Source organism: Lagenorhynchus albirostris, chromosome 21, assembly GCF_949774975.1.
Source record: "Lagenorhynchus albirostris chromosome 21, mLagAlb1.1, whole genome shotgun sequence".
Classification (NCBI taxonomy): domain Eukaryota; kingdom Metazoa; phylum Chordata; class Mammalia; order Artiodactyla; family Delphinidae; genus Lagenorhynchus; species Lagenorhynchus albirostris.
In genome coordinates, this window is record NC_083115.1 from 22,420,576 (window position 1) to 22,442,334 (window position 21,759).

Consider the following 21,759-nt stretch of genomic DNA (forward strand, 5'->3'; position numbering starts at 1 on the left):
GGTTCATCCCTGTTGTAGCACGTATCATACTGTGTTCCTTTTTGTGGCTGAATAATATTCCATTTTATGCATGTGTAACACGTTCTTTTTCTGTTCCATCAGTGGGTGGACATGTGGGTTGTTGTTTCAGTCTTTTGACTATTGTTGAGTAGTGCTGCTATGAACATTCATGTATAAATGTTTGCATGGACAGCTGTTTGTAATTCTTTGAATGAAATTACTGGATCATGAGGTAATTTGTGTTTTGTTGTTTTTGGGTTTTTTTTTTTTTTTTTTTTTTTTGCAGTACGCGGGCCTCTCACTGCTGTGGCCTCTCCCGTTGCGGAGCACAGGCTCCGGACGCGCAGGCTCAGCGGCCATGGCTCACGGGCCCAGCCGCTCCGCGGCATGTGGGATCTTCCCGGACCGGGGCACGAACCCGTGTCCCCTGCATCGGCAGACGGACTCCCAACCACTGTGCCACCAGGGAAGCCCTGTGTTTAATTTTTTGAGGAACAGCCAAGCTGATTTCCAGAATGGCTGCGCCATTTTCCATCCCCACCAGCGATGTGTGAGGGTTCCAGTTTCTCCGCGTCCTCACCAGCACTTACTATTTTCTGTTTATTTTTTTAAAACTTCTAGCCAGCCTAGAGGATATGAAATGGTATCTTAGTGCTGTTTTGACTTGCATCTGCCTGATGATTAGTGACGTTGAGCACCTTTTCATGTGCTCATTGGCCATTTATTTATCTTCTTTGGAAAAAGGTCTCTTCACATCCTTTGCCCATTTAAAGAGGATCCGTGGTGGATAATTGCTAGGTTCAGTCATTACTTTTGTGGTTTCATGGTTTGAGCATGGTTTCTGGGAAACTAGTTTTGGGAGGGGTGTGTGTGTGTGTGTGTGTGTGTGTGTGTGTGTGTGTGTGCCTGCAGACACACAAATGCTTGAAAAGATCTACTTATAAAATCAACTTTGTGTCTTAGGAGATAGATTTCAGATTGTGTCACCCCAGATCTCCTTTGTCCTAGAAGAAAGTACAACAGCGGATTCTTTAAGGATCTGTACCTTTAAGCATAAACCTTTAGATTCTGGTTGTGTAGCTCAGGAAAAGTTCTTTCACTGAGATAAATTCATTTGCACGTTTTTCCCTTTCGTGTGAACGTCAGAAACTGCATTAAGTGATTTTGCCCTCTTATTTTCATCTACAGTGAGAAATAAAGTTTCACTCAGCCCTCTTCTGATCACTGCCCTTTTGAATCTGGCCAACCTGAAACCCTGCCCTCTCTCAGTGGATGATACAGCATGAACAAGGAGGGATTTATGAAAAATCTCTCGCTTTCAGTTCTTCTTTACTGACCAAGTTTTAAATACATAGAATTTTCCCTTTTAACAGTTCTAGGGAGATCTCAAATGTTCTGACATATTTTTAGTTCAGGCTTTGCAATATGTTCTGTGGGGAGGGCCAAGTCCCTTTTGGGTCGGTGGGGACCGTTTGTATCTTGCATTGTGTGAGACCAAAGTGGTGGAAAATCCCTACTGACATTTTCCTTCCTGCTCCAGTGTATTGTGCAGAGATCCGCATACCTAGAAATTATCAGACCTACCTTAAGAGCTTAAAAAAATATGGTTTTCCTGGGTTTTAATCTCCATGGAGTCCAAGTCAACAGATCTGTTGTAGGACAGGAAATCTTCTAAATCTAAACCCTGGGAGACAATGGGTGATATGAATAAGTGACTGAATATGGGATTACACGACCTCGGTTTTGAATTTAGATACTTACTACTATAAGTTCCTTGGCTAGAAAATTTAATTCTGTTTCTCAGTTTCCTCAACTGTAAAGTGGAAAAAATAACATACGCGCAGCTCGTTAGGGTGTTGCAAAAACCAAAACTGAGACCACGTGAACATGCCAAGTGAACCAAGTTTCACATAAGTAGTTTTACTACAAGTGTGACTTTGTTTCCAAAGCACTGGTTTCTAATCCTATGTTTGCCAGGATTGATTTTAAGCAATTTTGAGTTACCTCTTGGGATATAAGAGAGATGGAGAGGGTCTGCTATAAGAAGAACAGTACTCGAGGGACTTCTCTCCAGAAAAGGAGTATCATCTTCGTATCATTGGTACATCTTTGTTTGTATTTATTGCTATTTCATGCAGGGTAGTAGACACATAGGGATTAGAACAAAATCTTTTATTTCTGTTGGCTGCGTGAGCAGATTGAGATAATTAGTCTCTGTGACAATGGCCTCAGACACCCCCAACTTCCCTTTAGCGGCAAAGTGAGTGTTCGTTTGGAGAGTTGCCTAATTTTTAATTTACCTAAGGCAGAAGGAGTTCCTCTTTACCAAGTGATGGGAGTAGATCATAAGACTAAGCGTTAGAAATTTCAGTAAATGGCCAGTTACCTGTGTTCCTATAAAGGAAAGGAGGCACATTGACATTTCCCAGACTCCACTTGCCTCTCAATCTCACCTGGTAGACTCTCAAGGTTTGGGGCCCAGTGGGGAAGTGGGTTTGGTTTACAGTAGATACTCAGCACACCCAGTGATACTTAGCAGGGAATCTTACGAGCTGGAACTAGCTATAATCCTCTGCAAAGGTGGCCTGAAACCCAGGGCTGCAGTGCTTACTGATTTTTTTTTTTTCAGGAAAAGAAGATTTTTCAGATCCCCTGGATGCATGCAGCTAGACACGGGTGGGATGTGGAAAAAGATGCACCGCTCTTTAGAAACTGGGCCATCCATACAGGTATTAACCCCGCATTGTTTATAGAGCCCGGCACTGTTGCTTTTTTGTGGTTATTTTCATGCCTTTAGGTATAAGTGACAAATTAAATTGCAAAATATTTAAAGTGTACATTGTTTTTTGGTGACAATGTTTAAGTTCTACTCTCTTCGCAAATTTCAGTTATACTGTAGACTGTTAGCTATCGTTTATTTTTACTACATATATAAAATCTCCTGGCTTATGACTTCATGAAAATAGCTCTGATAAACCTGGGACTTGTTCCCAGGCACATCTAGGACACGTGGGGTACAGCCTGCATCACTCAGAAGTGATGCTCGGGCTTCCCTGGTGGCGCAGTGGTTAAGATTCCGCCTGCTAATGCAGGGGACACGGGTTTGAGCCCTGGTCTGGGAAGATCCCAGATGCCGCGGAGCAGCTAAGCCCGTGCGCCACAACTACTGAGCCTGCGCTCTACAGCCCGCGAGCCACAACTACTGAGGCCCGCACGCCTAGAGCCCGTGCTCCGCAACAAGAGAAGACAGCGCAATGAGAAGCCTGCGCACCGCAACGAAGAGTAGCCCCCGCTCGCTGCAACTAGAGAAAGCCTATGTGCAGCAACAAAGACCCAACACAGCCACAAACAAACAAACAAATAAATAAATAAATTTATTTTTTAAAAAAAGAAGTGATGCTCAACCCATTCCATAGAAAACCTAGTCCTTAAATTTCCTGTAAATGTGGTTTTCTGATGAAGTTCCCCAGGTGTGTACCAGGGGAATATAGAACTTATTTGTTTTGCGTCATATAAACTTGGGTCAAATTTATCTCCCCCAAAGGTAGTCAAGATTATATTTATTTATAACAAAATTTAACTAGCCAGCTATTTGCAGGAACGGACTTTTACTTAATGTTTGAGAGTCAGATGAAAAAGAGACCTTCCAGTTGCCTGTGCTTGTCGGTCTACTGGCCTCCTAGCTTTGTCTTTTCCTTACCCTGATTCTCCGTTCTTCTACCATTATAATTTTCTCTCAAGCTATTTCGTAGAGCCAGGGTGACCAGTTTGCCCCAGTTTGCCTGGAACCGTCGGGTTTTAAAACAAAAATTCCTGCATCCCAAGAACCTGCTCAGCCCCAAATAAACCAGGAGGTTTGCTCACTGTAGGTGTGGCCTAGAATTAAAAGGGTTCTCTGTACTACCTGCCAGCAATCCTGTCTCCAGACATTTTTACTCTAGAAATAATTTTTCCCCTCTTTTTCTTAACCTTGATTCTTTCAACTATTTTGTTAGGAAAGCATCAACCAGGAGTAGATAAACCCGATCCAAAAACATGGAAGGCGAATTTTCGATGTGCCATGAACTCTCTGCCTGACATTGAAGAAGTCAAAGATAAAAGCATAAAGAAAGGAAACAACGCCTTCCGAGTCTACCGAATGTTGCCTTTATCTGAACGACCTTCTAAGAAAGGTAGATAACGATATTTACTGACTGAAACAATGATGGCTTGATATACCTTATAGTGCCTTTGTGATTTCTTTATTTCCACATCTGTAGTCACAGCAAGGATACAACCCTCGTTCCCGTTGTGGATGATAATTCTGCTCTTACCTGGCTGGGGAAAATGACTCTCAGGGCCCCCCAAAAGCAGTCAAAGAAGCATTTGGGATCTTGGCCATGTACAGATTAAAGCAATAAGTTCATTGAGAGTTTCAGAAAGAATTTAACTTAGGGAAAATGCCTCTCTGTTCTTCATGAATTAATCCAGAACTATTTTTGTTGCCACAGGAAAGAAACCAAAGACAGAAAAAGAAGACAGAGTGAAGCACATCAAGGTAATCTTTGTTCAGAGAGGAGGCCAGAGCTGTGATCGTACTAATGATTCATATTCTGTCTCATAAAAATAAGTGATGTGATCTCTGTGAAGTATTTAATCTTGCTTCTTTTGCTGTTGCGTTTCATGTGCTTTACACGTCTCCTCTTTGGCATGTACCCACTTGTAGACTCAAGTACACACATCCCCTGCTTCATCCAACTTCCCTGAGCAATTTATGAATGAACTCACAAATCCAGGCTGAGCTTGACAGTCTCAAGCCTCCATCTGGTCCCTGCAACTGTTGCCAGCATGTCACTTAGTTCCAGCTAAGCTCCAGCCACCAGCTACTATCTGATGATATTAAGTAGATTTTCAGGCCATTAAATATTTTTAAAAGTATATTAAATAGTATATACTTACATTAGAATGTATTACCTATATTTATATATATGTATTGTGTTGGCCAACCCAGTATGTATGTATGAATGTATGTATGTATGCATGCATGCATGCATGCATGTATGTATGCATATATTCCATGACAAGCCATTAGTTTGGGGACACAGAGGTCTGTTCAAGCCCTCTGTTCGTGTGGATCTCAATAGTTTTTTTCCTGCTCCACTATAGAACCAGCTTTCATAACTTCCAAAAGTTTTCCGTAGGGATGCGTTTGTGTGTGTGAGCTTTTCAGTGGGCTGTGTAGTCTGAAATCCACTGCAGTGTGAGGGTCTTTGTGTGTAGATTAGGTGGCCCTTGTCAAATAGCCAGAGAACTGCCAAATATCCCATGCAAAATCGAGGGTGAGCTCAAGTTGCTAAGCAAAGAGCAGACACTGCAGTCCAGACTTATAGACCATCAGAGAGAAGATTGTTTCACCGTGCCCTGTTTGCAGATGAAGAAACAGAGGCTCGAGAGAGTTGAGTGACATGGACCCAAGGGCAGTGGAACATGTGGCCAAGTTCGCACGGTCATTTAGAACTGAACTTAAAAGAGATGCCAAGCATTCCGGTTTCTACTCTAGAATAACTCTTGAAGGAAAAACCAAATTGCCCAGACAGCACAATGTTTAAAAGCAAGCCACTTAGTCAAAATAATTGGAGAAAAATACCCAAAAAATGTACTTCAGTTTGAATTGTGAAGGTAGAGGGAAAACTTAGGTAAATTGTTAAAGTTTCAGACACATTTACTCCTGCAACGGAAAATCAGTTTTTTAGCTAGAGTGTTTTAGCAGTGAGACCTCCAGTTTCCACTTCCAGTATTTTTAGTTGGTGACTTATTTTAAATATAGCATAGTATAGGCCTCATTTTATTATAACTTTTTATTATGGAAAAACTTTATACACAGGAAGGAGGCAAGTGAGTCAAACGTACTTCATAGACCGTCACCCCGATTTCAGCATTAATCAGCTCGGGGCCATTTTGTCTCATTAGTACCTCCCTCCACTTCCATACATCCAATATGAAACTGCAGATGTTCAACCATTTTTGACTTACAAAAACAATTTCATGTGGTTCGGCCCAGTATTTTAAAGCAGATTCCAAACATCTTATTTCTTTCATGACTACGTCAGTATATATCTTTAAAAGATAGACACTCTTTAAAAATAACACAGTATCATTATTGCATCCGAAAAAATTAACAGTAGTTCCTCAAAAACATCAAATATCCAGTCAGTGTTCAAATTTCCAATTTGTCTCATAAGTGTCATAATTTTGATACAGTCTGTTTACTTGAATCAGGATCCGTATAAGGTCCACATGTTGTGATTTTTGGATATGTCTCTTAAGTTTTTTTAACCTATAGGTTTCCCCTAGATTACTTTAAAAATTTATTTTTTCTTGGAATGAAAAAACCCTGTTATTTGTTGTATCAAGTTCCCCACAGTTTGGATCTTTTTAGGGCCTACATTCTGATTATTGTTGTTTAGTCAGAAAAGTGTAACTTCCACAAATATGTGATTTTGAAGAATCTGCTATAATCTTAAGTACAGCTATATCATATTTGCTACTAGTTTCACAGCATCTAGCTCAGTGCCTGGTACAGAACAGATAATTAATACACATATGTTCACTGAATAGATGAAGATTTGTTGACTAAATAGATGCATAAATAAATGTAATATATGGGGAGGAGGGAGTGGGGGGTTTAGAATGCAGATTTAATTTTGCAATCTCAGTTAATGGAGAAATGAAAATGGAGTAACAGATGTTCACTTTCAACCAGCTTTGCTCAAACATAACCACCAGACTTCACTGGACATCAGATGCCATCGATTAGAAGATGCACCATTATTTTATGTATCTGTAAGCAAGAAAAAACTGCTTGCAGTGAAATCATGACACAGAATTGATTAGAAGGCACGTCCCATTTCAGGGGTGTGGAAATGTGAGGAATGTGCACCTTAGAATTGATGACACATGGTGTTCTTGTAAGTAAAGGACATCTGCAGTCACATCACCGATGGCAGTGTTTTCCACATGGCCAGACACCGCACTGACCCAGGGAAGCAAGTGAGAGATTTCCTCTTAGGTGCAGCCATGTGGGGCCCAGCAGAGAGTACAGTGAGAAATCCTCCTGTGATGTAGACATGGTCAGTGTCCGAAACATGGCCCTCATAGAGACATTGTTCCTTCAGCAGAAGACAGGTGATTTTCATCGGAAAACGTTTGAATTTAAATCTACTCTCATCTGTCCTATGACGAAGCCTCAGAACGTGGATAAGGCGAGCGGGCTCCCCAGGTTCTGTGGTTCACGACTGCATAGTGTTAATGTTTCTGTAGAGTGGTTCAAAGTTAGTTCTCTAGGTTGTCTGGAATTATATATATAAAGGACCTTATCCTTACTGAGCTGTTAATACATTACTTTTTATTGTTTGTCAAACACCTAAGCTCTGAGTTTTCTGTTCTGTGCACATATATATATATATGTGCAACTGGATAGACTAGGTTGGTTTCTTCCACAGAGAAAATTTGTCTTGGATGTAGTAACTAGGTATGAAAATTTGCTATTAAAACAAGCTCTTCCCAATCTTCCTTTAATTCAAGTTGAATTTTTTTAAGATACGTGAAGAAATCCTAATCTTTTTTTAATTATTTTTTTTTATTGGAGTAGAGTTGATCAAGTTGAAGTTTTAACTAGCAAAGGACGTTTAGAGCACGCAGGCCCACTGTCAGAATATGTCTTGGGCTATTCAGGCAATTTATCTCCATGCTCTTTGTCTCCTCCCTAAATAGCTTCCCTGAAACTGGGAGACCCAAGGCTCCTTGACCATGTAATATGTGCAGAAATGCTGCCCCTATATCCCCTGATGTTCTCTTTGGGAGTATATGCTGTGCACTCAGTGAGCCATCTTTTAGTTGAACTAAGCCCTGCCTGCGTGGAGGTAACTGGCTGTCTAAGGAAATAAGAGTAAGAAACACAGTAGTGAGCTGTATGAGATGGGACATCATCAGAGCATATTGGTGTTTCAGAAAATGTCACAAGGCCAAGATCAGTAAGGACAGAGGTGGATAAAGCAGCGAGGTGGTAGCTGACGTTTTGGAGCCCCTACCCGGTTCTCAGCTCTGATTATTATCTCATTTAGTTCTTCCTGTGATGGGCAGGGTTTCTCTCTTTCGCATACGTGGGAATGGAGGCACAAAGATGTTGAGTAATTTTCCCAGAGTTGCTCCACTTTATGGAATTGGGATTTGATTCCGGGTTAGTCCAACCTCAGAACCTGTGCTCTTGCACTGCCCTCAGTGCCTCTCAGCCTCTCGGAAGCTGTGGGCTCTGATCCAGGGCTCGGGGGACTCTTCAGTATATCGGTGGACATTCCCCAGCACCAGATCATACGTGAAGCCCTGGAGATCAGAGCTGCTGTTTGGTCTTCGCTGGATGAGTCAGGACACCGGCTTCATTAGAGCCAGAGCCTGAGTGAGGGTACAAGGGGAAACAGAGGCATGTAGCTAGGGAGGATTCGGAATTAATACTTACTGCCTCAGAGGATTGTTTGCAGAGGACATATGCGTGCTTCGAAGCTGTGAAGTGCTTCCAGATTAAAACATCGGTGTGATGCTGGAAAACATGATCAGGGACTGTCTCTAATGTCACTTGGTAAAGACTAGGACTGATCTGTATTAGTTCTGAGTGCAGGCCTCTGGGTGGAGGTTACAGAAAAGCAGGTATTGGCTGAGCAGAACTTTCTAATAGAGCTCTCACCGCCCACAGTGACTTGAGCTGGAATATGCAACAATATGCTCCCTGTCACTGTCCAAAGACAGGCTGCATGACCGACCACCTGTTAGGGCTGATACTGGAGTGATCTGTCCATGGGTTGCAAGGGGTCTTCACTTTTTAAGCCTCACGCCGGCAACCCACCTGAACTTTCAAGAGATGAAATCAGAGCTGCCCTGGAGGGAGCAGGTGGGGGGCCTGTCCTGCCCACTCTGGTGCCTCGCTTTCCTCCTGGTAGCTCTTGGGAGGACTGCTCAGAGCGCAGTCTGCAAACTGGTTGGCAGAGTAACCTCCGTGGATGCTTTTGTGAGACAAGGCACAGCTGAACTCCTTGGGAAGGCTCTGGAGCACGGAGGGGCTGATATTTAAGGGAGGTTTTTCTCACCGTGATGGGAAGCAGCAGATGGGGGCAGAGACTGCAGTAGAGAGTTTAGGTGAAGATGGTGGCAGTTGGAATGGAGAGGAGACATTTCCCTGGAAGAAGAGGTGGGAGGAGGAAGCCAGGTGTGGATCTAAGAGGTGGCCCTGACTTCTCAAGCTTCCTGGAGGGGATGTTGGGAGCGGAGCATGTTTTGTGGAGAAGAGGGTGAGTTTAACTGTGGACGTGGTGGGCTAGAAAGGGCAGAGGACCCTCCAAAGCAGACACCAGGTGGACAGTTGGATCTGACAGGCACCGAGCTCGGGTGAGTGTTGGATGCCAGGTGTGTGGTCATTTGCCCAAGAACGATGTTGGAGGCCGTGGGAACGGATGCCTTCCCCAGGAGGGAAGCTACATGAAATGAACACGGAGACCCAAGGAGAAGACGAGGAGAAAAGCCAGCCGAAGAAAGAAGTCTAAGGGGAAGTTACAGTGGGAGCAGCGAGGAAGAGAATGAAGACGGCCTAGTTCCACGGGAGGAAGGTGTCCTAGGGCTGGGCAGGAGGCCGCAGCCTGTTTCAGCTGCACTCCTGTTCTTAGTGGCCTCGGGGCCTCCGAGGTATAGAGTGTGCAGTTCCCCGGGCCGACTTTGACTTTCATGAAGCCCAGCTGTCAGCCTGAGATTTTGTTGGTAGAGAGACCTAGAGATGCCCTTAAATTTGGCTTTCAGGAGACTGGCTTTGCACAGATGAATTAGGGCCTTTCTGGAGGTTGGGGATGGGAAATGGTCTTACAGCCATTATATTTGGCCTCAAAGGAGGGGACATGTAGACAAGGGCTGTGGCAACAGAATGAGTGGCCTTGGTTGTCCTCTATTCGGCCCACCCCCAAGCGCCTCCAGCAAGCATGGCTTTGAGACCAACCAAAGGAATATTATTTTAGAGGTCTAAGGAAGGCTGCCCCTGCCCCTGCCCCTGCACGCTCTCTTGTGCCGGTTTGCTTTTGCCTAAAGTCCCTTAAACTGTAGAACAAACCTTGGATTCTATAATGAGAAGAAAGTTTCTTGGGCATAAATATTTGGCAGGGTTAATAGATCATGGAGCGGTCTGAACCCAAGTACAATCTGTTTTTTGGTTTTCTTTGGGGCAAGGTGATTTACAGGAGAGCCTACATCTAAAGTAAGAAAGGGAACAGAAAGAGGAGGCTAGTTCAGGATTCACCAGGACAGGTCATGGTACAGCCAGGCGGGGGACAGGGCAGGAGTGGGCATCACAGAGAAGCAGAAGACGCTGTGGGCAAAGGCCGTTCGTGACCTGCAGGATCTCTCTGTACATGTTCCGTAGAGAAATGTTCACCCATTTTCTTAATTTGTGTTCCTTGCTTTTTAAAAAAAAAAACATAGTTTAGGTTTCGATCTTCCTATTCTAGTCATTTCAAAAATTTCAACTGAGTGTAGTGAAGATCCCTGTTTTTCTGCACCCTGGATGGAGCCCTTTCAGGGAGGTGCTGGCTACATTTCACTATACAATCTGCTATATTGTTCTTCTAAAACCAGTGAGGTTTGCACTGAAGACTTGGAGATCGGCAGGTTATTTTGGAAGTGGGGATGGGAGGAGGTAAAACAACATTCAGAGTAGTCCAGCTCCGTCTCCATTGGTAGAGTATTCTGTTTCGTTACAGGAGTGCAAGAGGCAAGGTGGGGATCTGGGGAGTAGAACAATGTTGAAAATAGTTCAGTCTCAATCTCCATTGGCATTAGTACAGGATCCAAGGGTTTATTCAGACAGAAGCTACTGGAATTGGACCATGTTGCCTGACCAAAGATGTGAGTTCAGTTCCTGTATCTCCTCAGAGTAAAAGCAGTGTGGTCTTGGAAAACTAATTTCATCTATGAGTCATAGTTTTCTCAAGTGTAGTGTGATAGAAGTATCACTTGCCACTAATTACACTGTAGATCATGTGAAACTCTTTTGAAGTCTCCAACTGAGAAATCAGAATAATTTAGGTTTTTAAATATATGCAAGTCTGACTGCCTCATTACCTTTATAAGAAGCCTAGAAGCAGAATGAGTGAATAATAACTTGGCAACGAAAGAAACCCACGAAAACGAGCAGTTCTTTCCATAATTCCTTAAAACGTTCTTAGTTCCTTTTGGGGAATTGAAGAGGTGGAAGGGAGAGAAGATGACACGTGGGGCATGATGGGGGGTGGGGTGGGAAGGGGACCATTGAGGAAGCCAGGGAGAAGGATGCCATCAGAAAGGTGGAGAAACAGATAGATTTTGTTACCAAGGGTGGAGAGTACAGGCCTTCCTGTTGGATGTCAGAGTGTGGGGTTGAGGGAAAGAGACTTGCGCAAAGGTCACTGGATTTGGGATAGTAGCGTTTTATTGGTGACCTTAGATAATAGTGAGTGCTTATTTAATAATAGGTGCCAGGTGCATATTTATCTCATTTAATCTTCCCATTATCCCTATGACGTGGGTCCTATTACTGTCCTCAGTTTACAGCTGTCCGCAGCATCCTAAGAGATCACTAAAGAGGCTAAAGTCCTATAACTAGAGGAAGACTTGGACCCCAGGCTCATGTGACTCCAAAGCCAGGCTGTCTCACCACCCCAACCCCAGGAGCTGGGAGCTTGATTCCACAAGTGGAGTGGCAGCCAGACTGCAGGCTTCATGATGGTGCAGTGAGGAGGTGATGCTGGGAAGGCAGGTGCACAGTCAGGAGTTTGCCTCTAAAGAAAGAGAAAAGTGGTGACTCAAGTCACAGGCAAGGGAGTTTCTTCCCAGAAAGGATAAACTCTTCGGAATTTGTCAAAGAGATGCTGCAGGAGAAAGGGATAAACATTCTGCCCAGTGGGGCTGTCCTGGGTTCTTCCTGGATTCAACATTTGGTACATCTGGTCAACCCTGCCATGTGTGATTTTTGTTTATTTTTTTGAGAACTGAGCTATACAGTGAGGTGATGTCTTTGAAGCCATGGTTATCATGGCGGGAATTTGCCAGGTGGGATTGGGAGGGAGGGGGTAATTTCCCCCTCCTTCCCTAAGATTTTGGGTCTTAGGGGGTCATCATTGGTTTGGGGTCATCATTGGTTCCAAGCAGCACATAAATTGGTAAGAACACCCTGCATGCCTTGCAGCATCCACTCTAAATTTTTCAAAGCACAGTCATATCCACCTCACATGATCTTCTGCTCCTGTCTTCTATTCTTGCCACCCCTCCACCCTCCTCTCCAGTTTGGTCTCCCCAGGAGTTGTCACGTGTGGCTTTTTTTGTCTGATTCTGTTGCTGTCATAGACGCCAGTGTAACCTCCCCTTGAGGAGAAGCTCTCTCATCAAAACGCTGAAAGTCAGTCTGTACTCCAGCGCTGGCTCTCCCAGAGCCGTTGGCGCGTTCAGAGGTTGGAGGGCTCTGGTGCACTTGAATAAAGCAGAATTGAGAGCCAAGCTTAGGAAGAGGAGTTTGCTCTCCTAGTTTCATTAATATGAATGTGTAGCCTCTTGGGCTGCATGGGCATTCGGAAGGCATGCCTGCAGAGCCATGGGTGTGGGCTGTCTCACTGGACTCCACGGGGTGGCGGAGGCTTTGGCTATGAGTCTGGCCCGTGTGACCGGCCACCTGCCCCCGACCCTGGGGCAGGATGCTCAAGTGGCCAGAATCCAGAGCAAACCCTATCCAAGAAGAATTCATCCACCACGTCCTCTGGATTTCATCCTTGGGCTGATAGTTGAGGCAGAGCTTTTCCTCCGGAGTTATAAAAGAGGTGGCAAGATTCCTCCCTTAGAGAGAAAGCCAGGAGCTGAGTCTTACACGCACCCCCTCCCTCAGAGACAGATGAGTTGGGATCTCAGCAGCAAGGTGCTTTACCTAGGCAGTAACCCAGCTCCGCTTAACCCCAGGGCTACCTTGCGCAGGGATAAGCATTTCAGGAGGGCAAGCCAGGTGCACGGATACCGTCTCCTCCAAGGAAAAGGAAAGAAAGGGAACCCTTGGCGAGACACTCTACGCAGAAATGTGCTTCTTAAGCTCCAGGCTGATTTAAAACACGTAGGGAATGCGTTTGGGAGACGAACGTGACCTTGGCATTAAAGAAAGTGGACGGAGGGTAGAATTTAAGCTAAGCACAGGGAGGGAAAAGGAAGTGTTCTCAATTCTTTTTTCTTTTCTTCTTCCTAGCAAGAACCAGTTGAGTCATCTTTGGGGCTTAGTAATGGAGTAAGTGATCTTTCTCCTGAGTATGCGGCCCTGACTTCAGCTATAAAAAATGAAGTGGATAGTACGGTGAACATCATAGGTAAACTGTTTTGACATCTCATTTTTTTATACGCACGAGTAGCTCCCTGGGGTCGAGAATTTGTAAAACGTGATTTGAAATAACATAGTCAGCGGGAGGAGGTCTTGGAACGATCTCAAAATGCAAGTTCAGGCCCCCAGATTTCAGGGCTGAAGAATAAAGGCCTTTGAGGATCAGGTAAAGGCACTGAGGCAGATCCGCCTCAAAAAAATAGGCAGATGAGATGGGGATGCTCCCCCCAGCGGCTAAGGATTAGCGGTTCTCAGTCTTTCAATAATTGGTCACGTGGACAAAAGTGTTATTTCTTTAACTTGGGAACAAGGAGGGGGGAGACTGTCCCTGTGGGTCCTCTCAGCATCTGCTCCAAGACGGGCCTGCCACAGAGGTGGTGCTCATCTCACAGATGGGGAAACAGAGGCACGTGGCCAGAGGGCACCCTGTGATCCCACAAAGAGTGTTGAGTGCCTTCTGTATACCAGACGTAGCGCTGTGAGCCAGAAACAGGTTGGGGAGCAAGGCGGGCCCAATCCCTAGTTTCATGGAAGAAGACACATAATAAACAAATAAAAACTGCACGTAACAACAGCGTTACCGTGTGTGATAAATGTGCCAGAGAAGAGTGGAGAGATGAGATGACACCAGTGCTGAGACCTGCAGTGTGGGTCCCGATGCAGGAACACGCTTGACGGACTAGAGGGAAGGCCGGTGCTCGTGGGGGGGCGTGTGAGGTCCCTCAGAAGGGAGGCGGGGCGGGCTTATGGGGACCTTCGAAGATCCTGGGAAGGAGGTTGGGTTTTATCCCCAGACTGCTGGAGGGTGTGGGGTTTTTTGGTTTTCTTTTTTTTTTTTTAAGTTTTAAAAACTTGAAGTGTAGCAGATAGTAAAGTGCCCAAATGTTTTCCATACACACACCATGGAAACACCACCCCTGGAGGCTTTTAGGCAGGTGGGTGACAAGTGTGAATTATATCTCAATAAAGTCCCGCTGGGATGCTGCCAAGCACGGAGGGTAGGGACTCTTTGCAAGCGTGGAAGAGGCCCAGGCTTGACCTTGTATTCTGACCCCAGCCCTGGAATCCAGAACCTCGGTTTTTTTGCCCTCAGTACCTTTTGGTTCATTACATTGTGTTCCATTTTGTAAACAATTAGGGCTTCTGATGCTGGTAAGAACAGGAAAACTCCTGTTCCAAGAGCAGGCCTCATATCCGAGGACCTTCACTTCTGGGTTCTCAGCTGAGTAGGGACAGGAGGCCGCAGCCTCCTCTCCTTCCCCTGGGCTTTGGAAGTAGCATCACATGTACAGGGTCTCCCTTGCACGTTGAGGTCTCCAGCAGCGTGAAGAAAGAATGAAGCCTGGGTTGAGACTCAGCACGTGCTGTATCTCATGTCAGGATGGCTGTGGCTTCCTCGCAGGGCTCACGTCTGAATGGGGCGCTTTTGCATAGAGACAGATGGCCCTACAGTCATTTTCAGCCGAGCGGACTCTCCGAGAGTATCTTTCTCACTTCCCCTCTGGAGTGAGGCCACTTGCCTGACCGGAAGCCCAGCTCTCGTCCCTCCTGGGCCCTTTTTTCCACGGCTGAGAGCTGCTTCCCCAGCACCTGGGCTTTTATCATCCCTTTCTCAGCAGGCTGTCCTCAGAAAGCCTCTGCCCACTGAGCCCTTTTTAAAAAGGAAGATAGTTGCCGATCTCCCAGGCACGCTTTCTTAAGATTCAGCTTATTTCGAGGCAGCTGGTTGGCTCTTGGAGCTCCCCTTCACTGAGGAGGTGAACTCAGCCTCAGATAAAATGCCAAACAAAAGCCAGAATTGGACCAGTTTTCTTTACTTTTTTTTTTAACATTTTGGTTGAGCCTTCAGTAGGTAAATTCTCTGCCAGGTCGATTGTTCATTGCCCTTATGGTATGATTGGGGCTACATGGTGTTGGTACTAATTTAATGAGTCATTATCCTGGGGCAAAGACAAAGGCCAGGTTTGGTTAGAGAATCACCTACTGGATTAAATGATTCTCTTCCTGACAATAAAATCATAATGGATGGCAGTAAAATGAGTTTGAATGTCTCTTTCTCATTAGTCAGTGACCCTTGTGAAGGTATGTAATGATAGAGGAAGTGGATCCATGCACGTATTTTAAAGGAGTGGGTCATTTGTGATTATTGCTAACAGTAGCACTCGCTCGGATTTTAAACCCTTCGCAGAGCTTTGTCTCCACTCTCCCAAGTGACCAGTCATTAGCCATCCCAGCCTCTGCGATGTGTGGACCGAGATGAGAAGCACAGGGGTTCTGATTCCAAGGCCACTGTGGCATTTGAGAGATTCTCTTTCGGGCTCTCTTTACTTTTTTAAAAAATGCTTTATTTAAAAACGAAACCATTTCTTGCTTTCCATTCATTTGTCTCTAAACCCAGAGTTCCGGCCAGTTTTGTATCCAGGCACCAAGATGAAAACCTCAAGATGTTTTCATTCTACTCTTATAAGCCCATGATTATAAGATTAAAAATGGGAGCTGAAACGAGTCCTTACTATGAGAGCATTTTTCTCGTTGTCAGTAGGCTCTGTCACTAGGGAAATAGATTGAAAATCAATATCTTAATCCCTTGGAGGCTAGCCACCCAGTACACTTTTATTCTGGAGGAGGGGTGCTGTTTGGTAAGTGAATCCAGTAAGGGTGTAAATCACGAAATGTCCTGTTACCCTGACAGATGAACTCCTGCTGGATTGCTGCTGTGTTTTACTTTTATTTCTGCGGCAAATCACGTCAGGAAAACACACACACACACACACACACACACACACACACACGCACGCACGCACGAGTGTGCACACGCCCATGGTCAATGGGCAGTGTCCTGGTCTTGCCTTCTTGTCCAGAACAGCTGAATGTACGTCCAGATTTAGCAGGCTGTGTGCTCCAAGCAGGAGGGCAGCATCTCACTGCTTAAACCAGGTCTTTTCATGTTTCATCTCTCCCTCCTGTTTAAACGCACAGGTCAGCACCTCCAAAGATCTTCCCTGCTATCCCTTTAAGGGGAGGGAGAAAAAGACTCATTTTTATTTTTACTTTTCTTTCACATTGAATTATTTTGTGTGTGCGGCAACTTCTGTTTTTAGGAAGCGGAAGAAGCCAGCAACATGTTGGATTGTTCTGATAATACCCTGCTGGCCTCTTGCCCAGGTCAGCAGGGCCTCTGCTGAGCAGTATTGAAATCACCTCCAGGCCAGTGTGAGAAGTTAGCAGGTGCGGACATTCTTTCTCCCTGGCCTAGGCGGGGCTTCATAACCCCATTGTGTTTCTTGATAAAAGGTAACCCCACCCTTCAAGAAAGCAAAGATTGCTGTGAAATGAGGGAGGCTATTCATGACCCTGAAGTAAATCAAGCTGGCCTTAGGGGACTAGACAGAGACAATTAGGAAATAATGTAATTTGAATTCTGTCGATTTTGGTGGCCCAAAATGCACCTTCTAGGATGTACCTTTTTCTGGTAGTTACTTCCAAATTTGACCAACTTTATCTAAAGTAAACCTTGAGTAGCTGTTTTTCAGCCAAGCTTAGAAACTTGAATATCGACAGGAGCAGAACAACAACAAAAAAGTTAAAAAAAAAAAAAAAAAAGGAGGAAAACAGATTCACAACTAAGAGACCAAACTTAGGGCACCCCCAGGGCCTCACGGTCATAACTCAAGCCTGGCAGCCTCTGGTACCAGAATTCATAGTGACTTGAGGATGGCCAAAGGTGATGCCAGGCTGTAGAACTGTCTTCAGCTTTTCCAGATCTTTGTTCCCTGTTTTGTTTGTTTGCTTTTGTTTTTTGCCATTTTCTCTGGTGCTTAAGATATGAAAATTTCCATCTACAAGATAAAAAGTAGGTTTGGGGTGGTTGTTTAGATGGAAGGCACCCCTCTTGAGAAGGAGCGAGTGAAGGCTTTCCATGCTGGTTCATCCCTCAGGAGCGGGGTCCAGCGACAAGGCATCCAGTTTTCTCAGGACCCCTAGAAAACTCTTAGCAATAGGAGAGTCCATGTGAGGTGTGAACCCAGATCTCACAGTAAACCCAGACACAACCAATAATACATCTCGTTTTTCTTAGGTGAACTGGACCTTGGAGAAGCCAAGGTCACAGAGGTGAGGCTGCATGGGATGTGCCCTCGGTCACCACGTGCACCGGCAACCCTGGGCAGTGGACATGGAGGTTCTTTCAACCTTTAAGGGGTTTTTATTTACCCGAGAAAGCTGCCAACTTTTTACGAGCTGTATATATTTTTCCGCCTTGACACCTCCACCTTTTTTATAATTAACTATCGAATCCTGTCTTCCCCCGTCCTATTCCTCAAATCCGTCCCCTTCTTTCTATTTCAGATGCGACTCCCAGTCACCTTCGTGCTTGCCTCAGCTCTGCTTCCATGCTGCCCCTTCTCCAGACACAGTCATTTGTTAAAAAATGCCAGTCTTACCATGTCACCTTTGCCCCCAACCCCCCAGGACAAAGACCCGCATGTCCCCAGTGTCCTGGTGACCTGGCCCCTGTCCACTTCTTTTATACCTGTTTTTGAAGTCGAATGCCTCTGAACAGTTGGACTTCCATGTGCCTATCCAGCGAGAAAGAGAGGTTTGGGTTGTGGGTTTTGTTACTGTGGGGTGGACGCTATAGCTCTGTCAACCCAGCAGAGTAAGGAAGGGGCGTTCGGCGGGTCCGTCGGGAGGGGTATGCTGCCAACCCGTGGGGTCTTAGGCAGGTATCTGCTGCCGGACCATTGACCCTTGAGACACGGTGATGAACTCAACTGAGTTTTTACTAGAACATATTATTTGCCCCCCTTTATAGCAGAGCAGCATGTGATGATGTTTACTCGTGGAAGTGCAGTGTGTGTACCACACCCTGCACCCACGTCAACTTGTCACTGTTGAGGCAGGCTGGCCCCTTCTCTGAAAGTACTAACCCCGTAGAGACTTGTGTCTCCCACCGTCGCCCTTGGATGCCTAAAGCGAATCATGGCCAGAGTTTATTTTAAAAAAGAAAACAGAGCACCAGATTAGAAGTTAAAAGACTGGGGTTCTAGACCTAGTTCTGCAGGGTTTTATTTATCACATGATCCTAGGCAAACTCCCTCACCTCTCGGAGACTCAATTTCCTCGTTATCTAAAGTGGAAACGAGGGGACTTCCCTGGCGGTCCAGTGGTTGAGACTTCGCCTTCCAATGCAGGGGATGCAGTTTCAGTCCCTGATCAGGGAGCTAGGATCCCGCGTGCCTCGCGGCCAAGGGACCAAGGCGTAGAGCAGAAGCAGTGTGGTCACAAATTCATTAAAGACTTTGCAAATGGTCCACATCAAAACAAAATCTTTTAAAAAAAATTAAATACAGTGGAAATGATAAAAACTGATCCCACCTACCTCACAGGAGTGTTGTGAGGACCAAATGGGTGTAACAGAAAACTCACTGTGTGGTTAGAAGGTGGTAAAATTAATACTATGATTGTGGTATTATCAAATCATATTAAAATACATTTGATTAAGAGACATTGCCTCCATCTGTGCTGCGTCATCGGGCTGGTATTCACAGTTTAAATTCTCGAAGTTTCAGATCAGGGCGAGAAGAAATTTCTCTCCGTGGCAGCATGCAGATGGCCGGCTTTTATAGGCTTTTATCTTGACCCTGCAGCTGCCTGAGTGACCTTGGCAATTTACCCAACCTCCCTGGGTTTCAGCTGCAAAGTGATAGGACCAACCCACCTTCACAGAACTTTCCGGTTCCTAATAGTCTACTTTTAAGAGCTTTCTCTGAGGCTTGGGGACCAGTACTTTCGCAGGTGGAGCCCTGCGTTGTCAACAATTGTTAATAAGGTAAGAATGACCTTTTAAGGAATCAACCCGGTTCATCAGTAACCAGCCATGAATAATATTGTTGTAAGTCTCAGCACCGAGGTCCAGATAAAATTACATGCCTGCGGGGGACTCTTCCTGATGCGCTGACCTTCATAATCTGGAGAAGCTTAGTGGATTTCTAGTTCCCTAACCGTTCAGGAATTTCCTTGGCACCCAATATAGAACTGTTGAAAAGCAATTTCACTATTGGTTATGAGCCCAGAGTCTTATTAAGGTGAGATTTGAAAGGTTTTATCCTAAGAGGGGCTTAGAAAGCCCAGGGAAACTCAGTTTGAACTTCCTTAACTCTTTCTTTCAGGGAGACGGTGCTGTTGAGAGGGGAAGCAGAATTTGCCTCCTGAGGCTGCCACCTTCCGGCTCTCTGACCTTGAATTAGTCATTGAACTCTTCGTTAGTTATTTAACTCTCCACGATGCTTTTCCTCCTGTCTAAAATGGAGTGATAGCTGTGTCTTCCCCGTGGAGTTGTGAGGTCTGGCAGGTGATAGGTCAAGGTGGGAAAGACAAACTTCAGGGCCCAGGAAATGCTAGGTTTTGTTATTATGGGTTATCAGTCATGAGACTCTAGCACCTAGAGGGCTCCCACTTCTGACCTTATGTGCTGTAGCAGTTTGCTAAGCTTGCTATTCTTGTGACTTTTCATTTGTTAGGAGTCAGTGGCACTGTCTGTGTTGTCCCTTAGGGCGAAGTTTGGTGGTTCAGGGGAAATCAGCTCTCATCTATCTCCATAGATGGATAAAGAGAGAGAGATGGATTAGGGCTGGTGCGTAAAGCCCTTCCAGAGAGCATCTCACATGCTGGGATTTCCCAGCTTCTCTCTTGGACTTGCGACTTACGAGTTCAGAAGTTTCTAAAGTGCCCTCAGTCGTGTTCAGATGGAGAGCAGCGGTCGTCCCTGTCCCAGGCACAAAGCCACATACTCCTAGGGCAATGTCTGGCCCTAGAGATCATGTAATATTAACTGGGTATCCAGATGTAGCCCAGAAAACGAAAACTTATTTTTCTATCCTGGTCACCAGCATTTGGGATACACTTAAAATTTGAATAGAGATGCTCATCTACTTTTTGTCTTAAGGCATGTATGTTAAGTGAAATACCGTAAAACTAACCCCCTTTAGGTGTACAGGTCTATGATTTTTGACAGACATCCTCAGTGGTGTGACTACCACTACATTTAAGACATAGGACATTTTCCTCACCCATAAATGTTTCCTCTCCCTCCTTCCAGCCGCTGGCAGCTATGGCCTACTATGTCTTTATCCCTTCACCTAGGTTTTAAAAAGCCCGCTTGCCAGGAGTCTGGAAATTTTCTAGAAAACGTTCATCGTTCCATTTGGTATTCACTAGCGGTCCTGAACTCCTGCAGGCCTCTGGCTGCAGTCTGGGAGCCCTGCTCTGTTTATTCATCTCTTTCCTCAGCAAAGCTTCACTGAGCTGCTCTCCGGTACAAGCCGTGAACGTGTGCTGTGACTTGAGACAAAAAGTTCTAACGCAAGGTCTCAACTCTCGGGAGCCACAGTGTGGCTGGGAGACAACACGTACGAATAAAGGGTTAAATAAAGGGCCGCTGCATTAACTGGGCACGCGAGGCCGAAAGTGAAGGCACGGCACAAGGTCGCGTCATGCTGTCGTTTTGGCCAAGCCATGGGGACAGCAAGCGAGGGGCCCGCAGGAAAGAGAGGGCAGTCTGTTCTGGGGGGTCAGGAAAAGGCCCCCCGAAAGCAGAGGCATCTGACTCCTGCCTGCCACTCACCCTCCCCTTCCACCCACCGCGCTGCCGCCTCACCGAAGCCTTTGATTTCCTGTAACTGGAAAAAAAATATCCCACTTCCTGAACTTTCATCACGGGCCCTCCGCCCTCCCTGCTTTTCCTTTTCACTACTGTCCTCAGTTTATTCTCTAGATCATTGTGTGCTGGCCTCCAGCCCTACTGGACTTCTTACAAGCCAGATCCTGGACTAGATTACACTTCCTCTACCCTTCCTACCTGACAACAGTGCCTTGTACAAAGAGGATGCTCAGGAAATCTCTGTTAGTTGAATGGCTGAGTTGGGACTTATGGGGGAAAACACTGAGGGAGAGAATTCCTGGTCAGAACAAAGGGACATAATTAGGAAGATGCTTGAATGGCTGCCATAGTTTATACTCCCAGGAATGACAGTGCAAGGGAGAGATGAATTTTGGAGGATTGGAAGTTAAAGGGGCCTTGATTTAAATCAAATCTATATAAGATCTTAATTTTCTTAGTATGTAAGGTATCAGTTTTATCCACCCCCTCATCAAACACACACACACACACACACACACACACACACACACACACACACACACACACACACGTCCTGTTTGGTTTCTATCTCCACCCACCAATTTGGGAAAGGACAGGACCCATCTTGTTTTCCTGCCGTCTTATTTTACTTGGGAGAGGAGGCAGAAGAAACTTGAGAGAGGTCAGTGTCAGCGCTCAGTCTGTGTCTGGTGAGCTG

At 45.4% G+C, this 21,759-nt stretch overlaps 1 protein-coding gene across 2 annotated transcripts in view; it reads left to right on the plus strand.

Annotated features, from left to right (window-relative positions):
• Nucleotides 1-21,759, plus strand: part of IRF2 (interferon regulatory factor 2) — an 84,239-nt gene that overhangs the window by 49,503 nt on the left and 12,977 nt on the right. For both annotated transcript variants that reach the window (XM_060136510.1, XM_060136509.1), the window contains 4 exons: nucleotides 2,630-2,729; nucleotides 3,996-4,172; nucleotides 4,491-4,537; nucleotides 13,274-13,391. In XM_060136510.1, coding sequence (XP_059992493.1) covers nucleotides 2,630-2,729; nucleotides 3,996-4,172; nucleotides 4,491-4,537; nucleotides 13,274-13,391 — 442 coding nt within the window. The remainder of the gene's footprint in view (nucleotides 1-2,629; nucleotides 2,730-3,995; nucleotides 4,173-4,490; nucleotides 4,538-13,273; nucleotides 13,392-21,759) is intronic.